At 35.9% G+C, this 16,644-nt stretch overlaps 1 protein-coding gene across 2 annotated transcripts in view; it reads left to right on the top strand.

Moving 5' to 3' along the window:
- Nucleotides 1-2,325, top strand: part of RNF180 (ring finger protein 180) — a 306,785-nt gene extending 304,460 nt beyond the window's left edge. For both annotated transcript variants that reach the window (XM_032629169.1, XM_032629170.1), the window contains one exon: nucleotides 1,265-2,325. In XM_032629169.1, the coding sequence (XP_032485060.1) occupies nucleotides 1,265-1,464 (200 nt within the window). In that variant the 3' untranslated portion in view covers nucleotides 1,465-2,325. The remainder of the gene's footprint in view (nucleotides 1-1,264) is intronic.
- The last annotated feature ends 14,319 nt before the right edge of the window (nucleotides 2,326-16,644 follow it).

Below are 16,644 nucleotides of genomic sequence, written 5' to 3'. Positions count from 1 at the left end.
TGCGCCCGTGAGCCATGGCCACTGAGCCTGCGCATCCGGAGCCTGTGCTACACAACAGGAGAGGCCCGTGTACCACAAAAAAAAAAAAAAAAAAACAATTAAAAAATGGGCAAATGACCTGAACAGTCATTTTTCCAAAGAATACCTATAGATGACCAACAGGAACAGGAAAAATGCCCAACATCACTAATCATCAGAGAAATGCAAATGAGTATCACTTTACACCTGTAGAATGGCTACCATCAAAAACACCACAAATAACAAATTTGGAGAAAAGGGTACCCTAGTACATTGTTGGTAGCAACGTAAATTGGTGCAGCCACAATGGAAAACAGTATGAAGGTTCCTCAAAAAACTAAAAATAGAACTACCATATGGTCCAGCAATTCCATTCCTGAGTATATATCCAAAGAAAACAAAAATAGTAATTCAAAAAGATATATGCACCCCAATGTTCATAGCAACATTGTTTACAATAGCCAGGATATGGAATCAATGTAAGCGTCCATCAGCAGATGAATGGATAAAGATGTGATACATATACACACACACACACAATGCAATATTACTCAGCCATAAATAAAAGCATGAAATTTTGCCACTTGCAACAACATGGATGGACCTGGAGGATATTATGCTTAGTGAAATGAGTGAGACAGAGAAATACAAATACTGTATATTATCATTTATATGTGGAATCTAAAAAATAAAGTGAATGAATATATCATAACAGAAACAAACTCACAGATATAGAGAACAAACTAGAGGTTCCCAGTGGGGAGAGGCAAGGGAGGAGGGGTAAGAAGAGGTAGGGGATTAAGAGGTACAAACTACTATGTATTAAAATAAACAAGCTACAAGGATATATTGTATAGCACAGGAAATATAGCCAATATTTTATAATAACTTTAAATGGAGTATAATCTATAAAAATATTGTTATGTTATATACTTGAAACTAATATTGTAAATCAACTATACTCCAGTTTTTAAAAAAAGGATCGTTTCCTGACTCCATATTCCATGCTCTTTGCTAATTTTACTGTCCCCCCTTAAAATCCTTAACTGAAAAAAAAAAAAAAAAAGACTTCTGATAGTTGCTTATCATTAAAATTTAAAAAAAAAACTGTCAGGAATACAATATATCACTCAATGAAATCAAGATATGCTCTGGTCGTGATACTTCTGTTCATAATGCAGCTTCCTTTCTGAGAACTTAAACTGAATTTAATGAGCTTTAAATAGTATGTTCATGTATCTTCTAGGTTTCCACAGACGTGCAGCTCCAGTTACAAGAAGGCAGTTTCCACATGGTGCACATAGGATGGATTATTTGCACTTTGAGGATGATAGCCGTGGATGGTGGTTTGACATGGATATGGTGATCATCTATATTTATTCAGTGAACTGGGTCATTGGATTCATTGTTTTCTGCTTTCTTTGCTATTTTTTCTTTCCATTTTAGGAATTTTCATACCTTACTATTGGTTGAACAATTACAAATGATGTAGATAACAATTACTTAAACATTTTTTTAAATGTGCTTTGAAGTTTTTATAATGTTGCATTATATAAATTGTTGGTGTTTATAGAAAATCTGAGAATGGACTTATTTATGAATTTTTTCATGTAACAAACTCAACTTTATTCAAGAGCTAATCTGTCTAGCACTTAGCAACAACACACTGTTAATTTCATAGTTCTTCTTGGTTTGGGATTTGTGGCTCTAATTTTACAATGTCACTTTTACATTTATCTTGATTTTAAAGACTGAGGTTTTCCCTCCACTTAAAAGTAGTAAAAATGTAAAATTAAATGATAATCTGAGTAGATATTATCATTAATGATAATATATTTAGTCAATCATCACTTATCCTCAGGCAAGTTATATACATTAAAGATAAACCACATCCTCTGGGAACTAATTTAGCAGGGTATATTCAGTTTTGGTTTCCAATTATCTCTATGTATGTCCTTATGTCCCTTTCTGTTACCAAGACAGCTGACTATCCTATTTTTTAGAGACCTAATAATAGCGTTAATGCAACATTTTAAACTATTACAAGAACAGAATATTAAACACAAAAAAGCAAAAAAAAAAAAACAAAGCTGAGATTAATTCCCACCAGTAGATACTTAGAAAAATATATTAACACTTTTCCAATTGCAGGATTATTCACCTGAGGAAATTAAAAATTTACTGACAGACACTCAGTAGCCTAAAAGAACAATGCATGTCCAAAATGTAGTTAATTTAGTGATTCTTTTAACTTGGACATTGTCAAATATATTGTAAATGTGCAATAAAGAGTGGCTTTTAAATTTTTTCATTGTCATTAACTAATTTAATGTCTGGAATAAAGAATTGTTAGAAATAGGCTTTTGGGTTTATAGAAAGAAAACCTGATATTTATTTTTATTTATTATTACAGTAATCCCTGGAATTAGTTTTCCCTTATTAATTTTTTTTTAAAAAAAGATCTGAATGATCCCAGTACAAGAAAGAATTTGGGTAGGTATTCCAATGTTAAAAGTGAGAAACCTAAAGCAGAGAAGTAAGCTTATTTATTTCAGTCACTTAGGTGGTCTTTGTGTAACCTAGAACAAAAAGTTTTTTGTTTTTTTTGGGGGGGTTTTTTTTAACATCTTTTTGGAGTATAATTGCTTTACAATGTTGTGTTAGTTGCTGCTATATAACAAAAGTGAATCAATCAGCTATATGTATACATATATCTCCATATCTCCTCCCTCTTGCATCTCCCTCCCACCCTCCCTATCCCACCCCTCTAGGTGGTCACAAAGCACCAAGCTGCTCTCCCTGTGCTATGGGGCTGCTTCCCATTAGCTATCTGTTTTACATTTGGTAGTGTATATATGTCCGTGCCACTCTCTCACTTCATCCCAGCTTACCCTTCCCCCTCCCCATGTCCTCAAGTCCATTCTCTATGTCTGCGTCTTTATTATGAACTACTAATTCAACATTCCTGTGCTGTGATGTCATATATCTGATAATACAATAAGCATATTTTAACATAAGGTAGGTAAACCTCTCATGGCACTAAAAATACTACCACCATCCAAACAAATTGAGATTGATCAGGCTTGAACAGTTCAGTCTATGAAAGGTCCAAATTTGTCATAATTACTGACTATATTTGAATAAAAACATTTAATTGACAGTATGTGATGTTCTAATAAATATGGAAGAATGATACAGCTTTTTATTCTAACATTGCCCTTATTGTGTTTAAAATTATATCTGTGAAAGAAAATAGTGTACATTAGACATCAAATCCAGAAAGCAGAAAACTAAATACATTTTAGAAACACAGAGATCAATTTTTGCTCATTATAATAAAAAAATATATATTATGCTTGCAGTCTAATGACATAACTGTTATCTTGGTGAAGCAGCATTGTCGGCAAAGCTCAGTATTACCTTACAGAAATAAAAATGGATATTTATAATCACTAATTTATTACTCAAAGTAAAGATGATATGGTATAAGGGAAAATATTGCCTTCTTAAAGTACATGTCAGGAAAAATGAACAAAACATATGGGGGAGCCATATTTTAAGAACTGTAAAATAAATTGCAGCTATTTCCCAAGCAACTCGTGGCTTATAAGCTCTAGCAAATATGCCTTCATTCATTCCTAAATTACCTAAAATTTGATTATAATTATACATGAAGTAAATAGTATTATTAATACGATTTCTCAGAGAAACAAAGATGATTCCCAAAATATATTTATTAGGTCAGTAATACATATCAGTTTATAGATCTGTATCTACAAACTAAACACAAATAAATATAATACCCTTAAATAAATAGAATACCCTTTAAAAAAGAAATTGTAGTCTGGGCACTCTCACCTTCTGAGATGGCCCACCCTCTGTCTGTAGAGTATGTTTCTCCCAAGGCCTCTCGCCTTCTGAGATGGCCCACACTCTGTCTGTGGAGTGTGTTTCTCTCTAAATAAATCCATTTCTTATGTAAAAAAAGAAATGAAAGAAAAGGAAGGAAATAAAAGGAAGGGAAAAGGAAAGGGAAAGGAAAGGAAAAGAAAAAGAAAAAGAAATCGTAGTCTGGAGGAGCATTCTCAAGTCACACAGCTACCAAGTGATACAGCCAGGAGTCAAACCCGGATAGGCCTAGTTCTTGAAGCTATATCCTTTCCACAACACCTTCTTAAGAAGTCCAATTCCTAATTTAGGGACTTCTCTTACAAAAATTCAGAGGTATCCCTTCTCAGTGAATTTCTAGGACTCCATTGGTCTATACCATGTCAAGATATCCCTTCCAAGGTAGATAAGGTGTTGTATCTGACCCTCCTACCACTAAAAGAGAAGAATGATGTTTACAGTTCCTCTTTGAATTCTGGAGGTAACATATGCCTTGTTTGGGTGTGCTACTGACCCATTTACCAAATGACTCAAAAAGCTGCCTGTACTGAGTGGGACCAGAACAAGAGAAGGCCCTTCAACAGGTCCACTCTGCCATGCAAATTGCCGGGTCACTTGGGCCATATGATCCTACACATCCAATGGTCCTTGAATTGTCAGAGGTAGATGGGATTGCTGTTTGAAGCCTTTAGCAAGCCTTAATAGGTAAATCACAGCACGGACCCTCAAAATGGATTAAAGACCTAAATGTAAGGCCAGACACTATAAAACTCAGAGAAAAACATAGGCACTCTATGGCATAAATCACAGCAAGATCGTTTTTGACCCATCTCCTAGAAACCCTTATGATTTTAGAGCAAAGCCACACCATCCTCTGTGGATAACTATTCTTTTGAGAAACAGCTTGCCCGCTATGAGGCCTAGTAGAAACTGAACATTTGGCCAGGACCTACTAAGTTACCATGATACCTGATTTACCCATCATGAACTTGGTGCTGTCTGATCCACCAAGCCATAATGTTGGGTATGTGCAGCAGCAGTCCGTTATCAAATGGAAGTGGTGTTTATGAGATTAGGCTTGAGGAGGCCCTGAAGGCACAAGTAAGTTGCTTGAGGAAGTAGCCCAAATGTCCACGGACTCTATTTGCTACATCACCTTCACTCTCTCAGCCCATACCTATGTCTTCACACCTAAGACCAGTTGACCAAGGAACAGAACTGTTAGGCCTGACTTACAAAGAGCTCTGTGTGATTTTCAGCTACCACTCAAAAGTGGACTTCTGATACTCTATAGCTTTCCTTTGGACATCCCTGAAGGATGATGGTGAAGGGAAATCCTCCCCATGGGCAGAATTTCAAGCAGTGTACTAGGTCATTCATTTTTCCTGTGAGATACATGTCTATAGTGATTAACGGACTGTGATATGAGTATGTTTGTATAAGTATTAACCAAATATTTTTTCTTCCAGTTTTATCCTATCATCTAAAGCATCTTAAAAATAGCTACCTTTATATCAATATCACAAGATGTATTGTGATCATTAATCTTAGTACTTAAATTACAAAGGAGAAGAGAAACATCACCCAAGGTCTTTGTATCCTCAGTTGTATGTAGGATAACTGTGTCATGTTAGGCAGTATGGTTTAAGGAGATGGTTTAAGATATATATGAGTTCCAACTTGACAAGGGACTGTGATGGCTTTGTGGGATGTCAACTTGGCTAGGCTAAAGTACATTACTCAGAATTACTTTTCTGGTAAAGGTCCCTTTGGGGGAAGACATAGAAGGATTAACAGTATATGTTTTTGGCAGTATAACAGTGTCTGAGGGTCTGAGTCTGTTAACTGGCTCAAATCTAGAATTTATAGAAGAAATTGACTGTGTTTTCTTAATTCAATTCAGACATCTGTTCAGTAAGCTAGAAATACTCTGCTTATACAGATCAAGTAAGCATTTAAAAGGCTGGCCATCTTTTCCTATTCTAGGGACCTCTTGATAACCAGCCCAACCCCCAAGTCTCTGCAAGTCAAACTAGTCGGATTACCAGTTTGACTCCACTGTTTATAATGGTAACCATCACATCTTGCTTTTAGCAATTAAGTGCCACCATTTAGCCTCTGATCTCAGGATCCCATTATCTCCACTGCATTTAGCAATCCTAGTTCAGTGGCAGAATTTCCTCTGTAATTTTTGACCGAAAGAGAAGAGAGCTTTGACCTAAAGAGAACAGAACTTCAAGGATGCTGTGGCTCCCCCCAAAATTTATTTTTCACAGCTGTTGTGAAAGTTGTGTCTTTCCAGGGTTGGAGAGCAGGTCTTACAGGACAGATATACTCTAACATTGCAATCTCCTTAAGCCTTCGGATACCTTCATCTACAATATAACATGGCATTTCAACTTCATTTAATATAGGCCACCTTTTGGGTCCAGCCAATTGACCAATCAACCAACTTGTTATAGCCCTTCCTAACTGCTTCAGCTGAAACAGTGAATCCAGAACCTCTGGTTAGTGAGCCTGTATCAATACATACAGCATGATTCAACTTTATGATCCTCCCACCTTGATCACACAGCCTTAATATCCATTCTTACACACACCCTCTAGATTTCTGTCTGTATGAAATGAAAAATCATTCAGTTGTTTTTGGTGTGTATCACACCTCTTCATGGATCACAACTAGTACCTCATCTTTTGAGAACTTCTGCAACTTGTCTAGTTATAGATCTAGAAACAAAAAGGAATGTTGGAAATTAGGTCCTGAGGAGGGTCAGGAGCACCTTGCAGGCAAGTAACTCAGTAGAGACCCATTCCAGCTTCTTCAGGTAAAGAGGGGCCATCTTCCTATATTAGGCAAAGTACTCTTGAGAAACAGAACCAATAGGATATCTATTTAAAGCTTTATTATAAGGAATTGGCTCATCTGATATTGGAGGCTGGAAAATCCTAAGTCTGCGGAGCCATTGTTCCTCCCAGCTCAAGTTCAAATTCCAGAAGCTGCTGTAGAACGAGAAACAGCCAATATCCCAGTATGAGTCTGAAGGCCAGAAGGATGCTATAGAACCACAAAGAGGTAATATCCCAGTTTGCAGGCTGTCAGACAGGATAATACTCGGGTAATGGTCAGTCTTTTATTTTATTCAGGCTGTCACCTGATTGGATGAGGCCCACCTACATTATGGAGGGCAGTCTGCTTTACTCAATCTACCAATTTAAAATGTTAACCTCATCCAAAAAAACACCCTCACAGAAACATTTAATGTTTGATCAACTATCTGGAAAGCCTATGGCCCAGTCAAGTTGACACACAAAATGAATTATCACACTTCCTCAGGCAGAAGTGGAAGGGATGCTTCTACTGCAAAGATGGTTCAGTTTTATTTCAGAGGTTCAGATTCCCCATCTTTATCATAATCTACCCATATATTCCCCTCCTATTTGTAGGAACCCATTCCTTCCCAATTAGGGACCAAACTTTAACAGAGGTCGTTGGGAATTCAATTTGAATTGTAGTTCAGCCACTTGCAGGAGGAGACTCTTGCTTTGGTTTTCAGAAACCCTACAGCTACAGCTGTACAGCTACAGAATATGGTTTCTTTGAGGGCAGATATAGAAGCTTTCAGGTCATTGATGCAGAACTTGAGCAAGGAATTTAAATCCCTAGGTTCATCTTTTTCATTGGCCACTTTCTCCTGGGCAATTAGGAGTAACCAACCGACTCCACTATACCCCTTATTTTGACAGAAATGTTCTAGAGGAGCTCATACTTAGGCACCCTGAGCCTCACCTTCTATAGGTACTCAATTGCAGGTATCCAAAGGTGATAATTTGTGCAACCCTTTTGCCACGTCATGCCATGAACTAGCAGTGTCCTTTCACCACTGGAAACAGGCTCCTTAGTGCCTTTAAAACTTATCAGATTAGGGGCTTCCCTGGTGGCGCAGTGGTTGAGAGTCCGCCTGCCGATGCAGGGGACACGGGTTCGTGCCCTGGTCCGGGAGGATCCCGCGTGCCGTGGAGCGGCTGGGCCCGTGGGCCGTGGCCACTGAGCCTGCGCGTCTGGAGCCTGTGCTCCGCAATGGCAGAGGCCACAGCGGTGAGAGGCCCGTGTACCGCAAAAAAAAAAAAAAAAAACAAAACAAGGAACCGAAATGGATTACACAGTTTGGGGAGCTGGTTAAGCAAATCCAGAGTCTATAGGGCAGACAGTTAGAAATGGAAGAACACTAAAAGGCTGGGATCCAAAAGACAGTGGCCAAAGCTACTGTCCACAAGTAGACTTTCATTCTCCAGGTAATGTCTCAACCCTCTTTTAAGACCTTTCAACTGATTGTCAGGCCCACCCAGGATAATTTCCCCAATGACTGATTAGGGACTTTAACTATGTCTGAAAAAAATCTCTTCACAGGAGAAGCTACATTAATGTTTTATTAAATAATTAAGAGAAGGTGTGTATATGGTACAAACTAGCTCATGCTTTCCTTCCGCCCTCCAACTCTTGTGAAAGGATAACTCTTGTAACCTACTTATCCAGAAACATCTTGGAAAGGGAATTCTGGGGAATGTAGTTTAGCCTAGCCAAGTTGACATACCACAAAGCCATCACACATGGTATGCTCAATTAACTGCCCTCTCTATATTTTATCTCTGGATTATTTATACAAAATGATCAATCTTAAAATAAGGATAAACTCAAATTAAAAGTTTATAGTGTAACTTTTAATAATTCATCTCCAGTACCATAAAAGTTTTAAAATGTTCTACGTAGGTGGTCTGGTTTTCTATTGCTGAATAACAACCTACCCTAAATTTAATTGTTTAAGGAAACAATCGTTTTATTATATCTCACATTTTTGTGCATCAGGGATTCAGACAGCACTCAGCTGGATGATTCTTCTGTTCCACATGGCATCAACAGAGGTCAACTGGTGATATTCAGCAGGCAGTAGACTGGTCTGGAGGGTCCAAGACAGCTCCACTCACATGGCTGGTGTCCTAGGAGAGATGGTTTAAAACTTAGGCTCAGAAGAAATGGTCACATGGAGCACCCACATGTGGCCTAACAAGGCAGTCTCAGGGTGGTCAGACATCCATGGTAGCTCAGGACTCCCAGAGCGGGTGTTCATCACCAGCCTCAGCAGTCCCGGAATGATATTTCTGCTGCTTTCTGTTGATCAAGAATGTCACTAAGGCCAGTCCAGATTCAAGGAAAAGGGAATCTGATTCTAATATAACAATTATTAATCTATCACTCTAGGAAATCTCTGTGGGGGTTAAGAGATATAAAAATAACCCTTGGTAAAAGAATTATAAAACTGAAAAATGAATAAACTGTGTAGTCACTCTTGATTACCTCTGTCAGAAAAGTATCAAGGAGCTTAATACTTAATAAATAATATTATCCACAACATGATATGTATCAGTGCTTCTCACACTTTAATGTCCATGTGAACCACCTAGAGATCTTGTTAAAATGCAGGTCTGGGATAGGGCCTGGAATTCTGCATTTCTAACAAGGCTTCATGTGATACCAATGCTTCTAGTCTGATGAAACAGAGTAATCTATATCATGGGTCAACAGACTTTTTCTGCAAAGGGCTGTATAGTAAATATTTGAAGCTTTGTGGGCCTCAGAGTATTTGTCACATATCTTTTAAAATCCAACCACTGGTATTCAAATTTGGCTGCATAATGGAATCACTTGGGGAATTCTTAAAAATACTGATACCTAGGTCCTACCCCAAATACTCTAATTTAGTTGGCATAAGAATAGGGATCCTTAAAAGTTCTCTAGGTTAAATCTATTATGTGGTAAAGTTTGAAAACTTAATCATCTATATCACTTCCTATTTCTACCTACTTATACCTTTTGGGTCATTAAATCTTTTTCAATACATCTGAATGAATTAATTAATACAGATCTCTCGTCACTTCAACACAAAACTAACAATCTAATTAAAAAATAGTAACCAAAAATAGACGCTTTCGCCAGCACACCCCTGCTCCCAATAGGAAGCCTATCCCCAATGGACATATGTTAGGAAAATAAAATGAAGTTGGATGCTGAATTGAGGGCTAATAGAAAGTGATACATAAGTAGGTTGCTGGGGGAAAAAAAAAGTGAAACACAGAAAACTTCAAGTAAGTAGAGTGATAAATTGCAAGGCTATAAAAAGTAGAAATTACTATCAACCTCATCAAGATAATTAAAAGAAAACTATAAGAGACCTCACCTAGAGTAGCATTCTGCTTTAAAGACTAAAGATTTATAAACATGTCAATATATAAATGGCATGAGCTGCTTACTTAAAATGTTCTCTTAAATATTTCTAACTCTCATAATTTTATACTATATATCTGCATTATACAGGGTTTCCAAAGAAAGTTATAAATTCTTACTCAGTTCTGTCTAAATTAATATGCTTTTAAAATAACAGATACTTTTTAAAGCATTATACCTGGTACCTTTCTAGGCAAATAACTTTAACTGTGAAATTACTATTTTATTAACTCAATTTGGAAAACCATTTTACATGTGCCATCTTTCCCGAGTAAAATTTTGTCTATAACATATAATGTATTTTTCAGAGTTAATATCAATAAATTATTAAAGAAAATAATAAGTTAGAGTGTACCCAAGTAATATTCCACTTTTCATTACATACTGTCTTTTCTCTTTATCCTTTCTGACGTTTTTATTTCAGCTTTTCTCTATGAATTAGCTCCCTTTGGTTTTAACCTCCTGGACTGCATTTCCCTCTACTAAAACTTTCATATAAAATAGTACATCTTCACACAGTAAAATGCAACAGTAACACATAATTAATAAGGTCTCCTCATTCATTCATGCATTCAACAAACAAAAATAGTACATGCTCAATAAATATTCATTTGCTCTACAAATGATGCTCAATTCAAGTTTTGACCATGATCTGAACTTCACTAAATGTCAGTCACATATCCTGAGGATTTCAGAATAAATTTCTTGTTACCTAGGAATCTATATACATTCCTTCTAATCTAAAAAATTTCAGAAATCTACTTGGTATCTCATTATTCAAATGAAAGCTACATCTGTTACATGCAAAATTTTCTACTCCTGTCTGCTTCCTATTATGGACTCAGAGATAATCAGTATACATGTGTATCAGTACATCCACTTTTCCTATGACTAACAGCTAAAAGTAGAGAGAAATTAAGAGAAAATTACACCACCTAAGTTCTTCTTTCCACTTATATTGACTATGTTATTGTACACAGTTCACTACTTCTAACCTACATATTAATTGGGTGTGTCTTTTTCCTTCTACAAATTAGGGAAAGGCACACATGACCTCCCTAGAAAAGAATGGCTCTTTGCACTAGTTATGATATGTACATCCTGTGGCTGAGAAAAGGCAGAAGGTGCATTTTATTTTCAAAAATTACAAACTTAAAACTATCAAAGGTGAGGTATGTTTAGGCAGATAATTATTTTGTCAACTAACCAATTATAAACCCATTATAAATTTGGCCCAGTCTGATTTTAAACTATTTCAGAATAAATGTTTATCATAGTTTATTGATAAATTCTGCAATATCCCGTCTCATTTCTTTCTAGTAAAAAAAAAACTTAATTGAAATTGTAACAGGTAAGCAAATGTCATATAAATTCTACATGGTCTATTTCATTAACATGAAAAACTCAGGACTTCTAAAAAGATAATATTTAATATCCCATTGCTATACCTTACAACTTCATCATCAAAATTGCTAGAACAATAAACAGTAATGATCAGTGTTATATACATTTATCTATTTTTTCTTATTCTGAATCGAGTCAGAGTCATAACAGAGAGTGAAAATTAAGTGATTTTAAAGCAACAATGGAAGGAAAAGGAAACATTATGTAATGTATATACTTAAATCACAAGCAACATGTTCACAAACATACTTGTATTATTTTCTGCATAACACACTGAAAAGTCAGAAGGGTACATGCTTCAGAAGAGTCAAATGAACTTTTAGAGCAATATCCCTAGAATTAGAAATCTAGAACAACACAAAACAATCAAAATTATGTTACTATGCTTAATAATGCTAAAATTGTATGTTAATTTGTAAGATTCATTTTGACTCTGAATAAAGCACATTACCTATACAGCGTTACAATCAAAATCAAAATTTTTCACATGCATTATCTCTAATGGTGAGAAAACTTCTTAAGCCTTGTTTTCTTGCAGTTCTAAGTTGCTGCAAATGTTCTTTCATGTCCTGAGAAATATGGCAAAGTCATACTACTATGCCAGGTACTGCAATTACTGCTGATGGTTTATCTGATTCTTCTTCAAAGGCTATACATACAGTAAGACTGGTTAAAACACATGATAATCCCAAATTTGGTCCAATCTTTGTTTGAATTATTGCTAAGTGACTTTTTTTTTAAATGGATAAAACTTCTAAACCAAAATAAAATGAGGTCTATATGCCAAGGTACAATGCTTTTTAAGTAGGAAAGGATGAGATGTTTTACAGGACACTTATTAAGCCAATTTGACTAATTAGAATGGTTCACATAGAATAGAAATAAGAGAAAAGTAAACCTGAAAAGGTAGTTGAAATAAGATTGTGAAGTTGGGGATATATGTATACATATAGCTGATTCACTTTGTTATAAGTAGAAACTAACACAACATTGTAAAGCAATTATACTTCAGTAAAGATGTTAAAAAAAAAGTTAAGCAATGTGAAGAAAGATAAGATTAAATAATAATCAGTTTATGACAATAAAAGTAATGTAACCATTAAAAAAAAGATTGTGAAGTAGAAGAATTTGAACAATATATACTTCTTTAGAACTTACTTCGTGCTTTCTATCTTTGAATTTTTGCTTATACCTTTCTTATAATTATTTATATTTCCCTCAAGCCTAGCCTTATGCCTTGGCAAATAGTGCTCAGTCATCTTTTATTATATTTCCCCAAGCATAAGAAATTTATCCAATGTCTAGAATTTATCAAAAAATTATTTAAGGGCTTCCCTGGTGGTGCAGTGGTTGGGAGTCCGCTTGCCGATGCAGGGGACGCGGGTTCGTGCCCCGGTCTGGGAGGATCCCACATGCGGCTGGGCCCGTGAGCCATGGCCGCTGAGCCTGCGCGTCTGGAGCCTCTTCTCCGCAACCGGAGAGGCCACAACAGTGAGAAGCCCGCGTACTGCAAAAAAAAAAAAAAAAAGTGTTTATCACTAAATGTAAAGTTCAGCAGTACACCAGGGAATTTTTTTTGTAGCTGTTTAGCCATCTCTGGCTATGTTTGCCAATCATTGAGAGAACAGTGTTAACAAGCATGAATTTCAGATATTCTATATTATAAAATCTGTTAATATAAAATATATTAACAATGAAACTATACCTGCATACAAAAAAATAAAATAAATCTAATTCATGAATTATAAATATGCAATGGAAAACATTATTTAAACCACCTAGGGTCTGAAATAAAAAAAAAATTGTATGTGTGAGTGTGGGCAGGTACATAATCTCACATTTGGAATGTACTCCTTAACAGCAAGAAGATAAATTTTTTTTCTCTGTAAGTATTGTCCTTGAATGTTTTACAGTATATTTTATGATTTGATGTCCTGTCAAATCCAAACTCTATTCCAGTAACTTGAGGAAATCTGAAATTTAAAAAGATATTCTTGGATAATTCTACAAAATATACATTAATAATAGGTAAGGTAAAGTATTAAATTTTAAGTAAGCACATTTTATTATGCTAAACTAAAAAGGTAGAAATGCTTCCCTTCATTGAATCATCAGGCAAACTGTGTGGGGGAAGAAAGAAAAATAACATTTTAAAATCTCCTATTTAGGGCCTAAGACATGCCCAGCCCATGTGGCTATGGAAAGGAGGACTTGGCCGCAGAGCACAGAGCACCACAGCAAGGAAAGCAGGGTCTAAGGGCAGGGCTGGAGGGTGCTGGAAGCCAAGGGTGTGCCTAACATCCTCTCTCCTCCCATCCCTCCATTCAGTGTTCTTGCCCTTGGGCTGCACATGTGAGGCTCACAGATTCCTTCAAAAGGCATACAAGCATTTATCACTACTAACCATAAGTCACGTATGAGGATAAAGTCTATGCTACACAAACATACATACACATCTTTTATTGGGGAATTTATCATTTGGCTTAACTTCTTGAAGAATACACAATCTAAAATATTGAGTATCTAGCTCTTTATGATTAACATCACTAAGATCCTTAAAAATATTTAGCAAGTATACATTTACAAATGGCATTAGAAAAAGCAGTATGAATATTTTAAGAGCCCTGAAATTCTGCTTTCTCCCCTTTACAAATGAGGAAAGATGGAAAAAAGTACAAACATTGAAAAAAAGCAAAAATTAAAACCTTTGCATCTTCATGAAACTGTTAATAAAATATCATTACAGAAACAGGTGCAAAATTAAATTGTAGTTTTAGAATATTGTGAGACAGGAGAAATTGCTTTTTCTTTTTTTTTCAGAAAAAAATTTTTGAAGGAAGAAATTGGATTTTTAAAACTCTTTAAGAAAGGAAAGACCTCACCATGAAAGGATTTTAGGCATAGAATATATTATAAGAAAGGCAGGAATGCCAAGAGTATGTGAAAAAAGATGCTGAGAATGAGAATATAGATCATAATGTTTTAAGAAAATGAGGATCTGGTGTTGGAAATAATTCAAGGATTAAAAAAAAGCTCTTATTGTAACAAATCTTTAACTGTCAAAAGACAGATCCTGAATGCTCATAAGCCCCCAAATTAATAAACATTAAAAATGTTTGCACAGACTCCTACCTTTTCCTGTTGAGCAGTGTAGAACAGTGCTTAAGTACACTGGCTATGGAGACAGGCTTGAGTAGAAATCCCCACTGCCACTTACTAACAGTGTGGCCTTAGACAAGTTCCCCAACTTTCAGGTTTCTCATCTGTGGAATGAAGATAATGTCACCTACCTTATATGATTATTAGAAGGACCAACTGAAATAAAGTATGTAATGTCTGCAAAAACACTTTGCACAATCTTGGCATAAAAGTCAAACTGTAACTATTATTATTAGTTACTAGTATTTTTAAAAAGCAGATTAGTACAATGAGAGACTGAGCTAAAAAACTAAAGATAGAACTACCATATGATCCAGCAATCCCACTACTGGGCGTATATCCGGAGAAAACCATAATTTGAAAAGATACATGCACCCCAGTGTTCATTGCAGCACTATTTACAATAGTCAAGACATGGAAGCAACCTAAATGTCCATCAATAGAGGAATGAATAAAGAATGTGGTACCTATATACAATGGAATATTACTCAGCCATAAAAAGGAACAAAGTAATGTCATTTGCAGCAACCTGGATGGACCTAGTGATTATCATACTAAGTGAAGTCAGACAGAGAAAGACAAATATCATACGATATCACTCCTATGTGGAATCTAATTTTAAAAAATTATACAAATGAACTTATTTATGAAACAGAAACAGACTCACAGATTTCGAAAACAAACTTACGGTTACCAAAGGGGAAACATGGGAAGGAGGGATAAATTAGGAGCTTGGGATTAACATACACACACTACTATATGTAAAATAGATAACCAGCAAGGACCTACTGTATGTCACAGGGAACGCTACTCAGTATTCTGTAAAAAGCTCTATGGGTAAAGAATCTGAAAAAGAATAAATATATGTATATGTATAGCTGAATCACTTTGCTGTACAACTGAAACTAACACAACATTGTAAATCAACTGTCCTCCAATAAAATTTAAAAAGAGAGAGAGAGACTGAGAAGCTTGGTCAATATCAGTACAAGGCCCAAACCCCAGAGAAAACACAGCTTCCCCTCTCACTCAACTGAGAGCCACAAAGTAGATGTCGGTCGCCCTGCAATAAGCAGTGATAGAAATAAAGTCCTGATTAGGCCAGCTGTAAAACTCACAGCTTCCACTTCGACATTTCTAATGGGAAGTGGGAAGAATAAGGAAAACAGGTGATGGACAAAAAACGAGTGTATTCCATTTTCTTCACCAACTCTGGCAACACCCGACACTAAGGTCTGCTTCAGAAAGTGTTGTGTTCACATACATTCACATTCTCATCTTTTCCCTTCTGATCTCTCTCTAGCGCCATCGTAAAGCCAAAGTGCTATAATGGCACGTCCTCTGCATAAGCAAGACTAGTATCATGGGTTCTCCTGTATTTTCTGCAAGAGCCCAAAATTAAAGACCTCTGCTCATATCTAACCTCACTTCAAAGCATATTTCTGGTTTTAGTTCATCCCAACTCCCAAGACCTGAGTTTAGAATAGGTGATTTATATTGGTGTTTCAATTATGTTTAGTAACATAAAACCAATAAATGTACTTGGTTGTCACCAGTATACAAAATCTCCTGTACCTGTACATCTCACACTGGCATGTGAGAAAAGAAAAAAAGAAAAATAAATCCCACCCTTTCCCTCTTCACTTCCTCACTTATTTTTTTTATTTTCATTTTATTATATCTACTTCCAAAAATCAAAATTCTTCTTGGTTCTATCTGAAGTAATGTCCCTGATTTCCATTCACCATTAAACATTCCATATGTTTTTGCATATCTACTTAGAGAGATTTCATTCCTTACCTTTTGTTTCCTTCCCTTCTAGATCTTGCCTTTATAGATGGGTAGATAGACCACATGGACAGACAGACAGACAATTAGATAAATTATTCTGACTT

The sequence above is a fragment of the Phocoena sinus genome, chromosome 3 (genome assembly GCF_008692025.1).
Source record: "Phocoena sinus isolate mPhoSin1 chromosome 3, mPhoSin1.pri, whole genome shotgun sequence".
Lineage (NCBI taxonomy): Eukaryota > Metazoa > Chordata > Mammalia > Artiodactyla > Phocoenidae > Phocoena > Phocoena sinus.
This window is presented reverse-complemented; position numbering and strand designations above follow the sequence as displayed.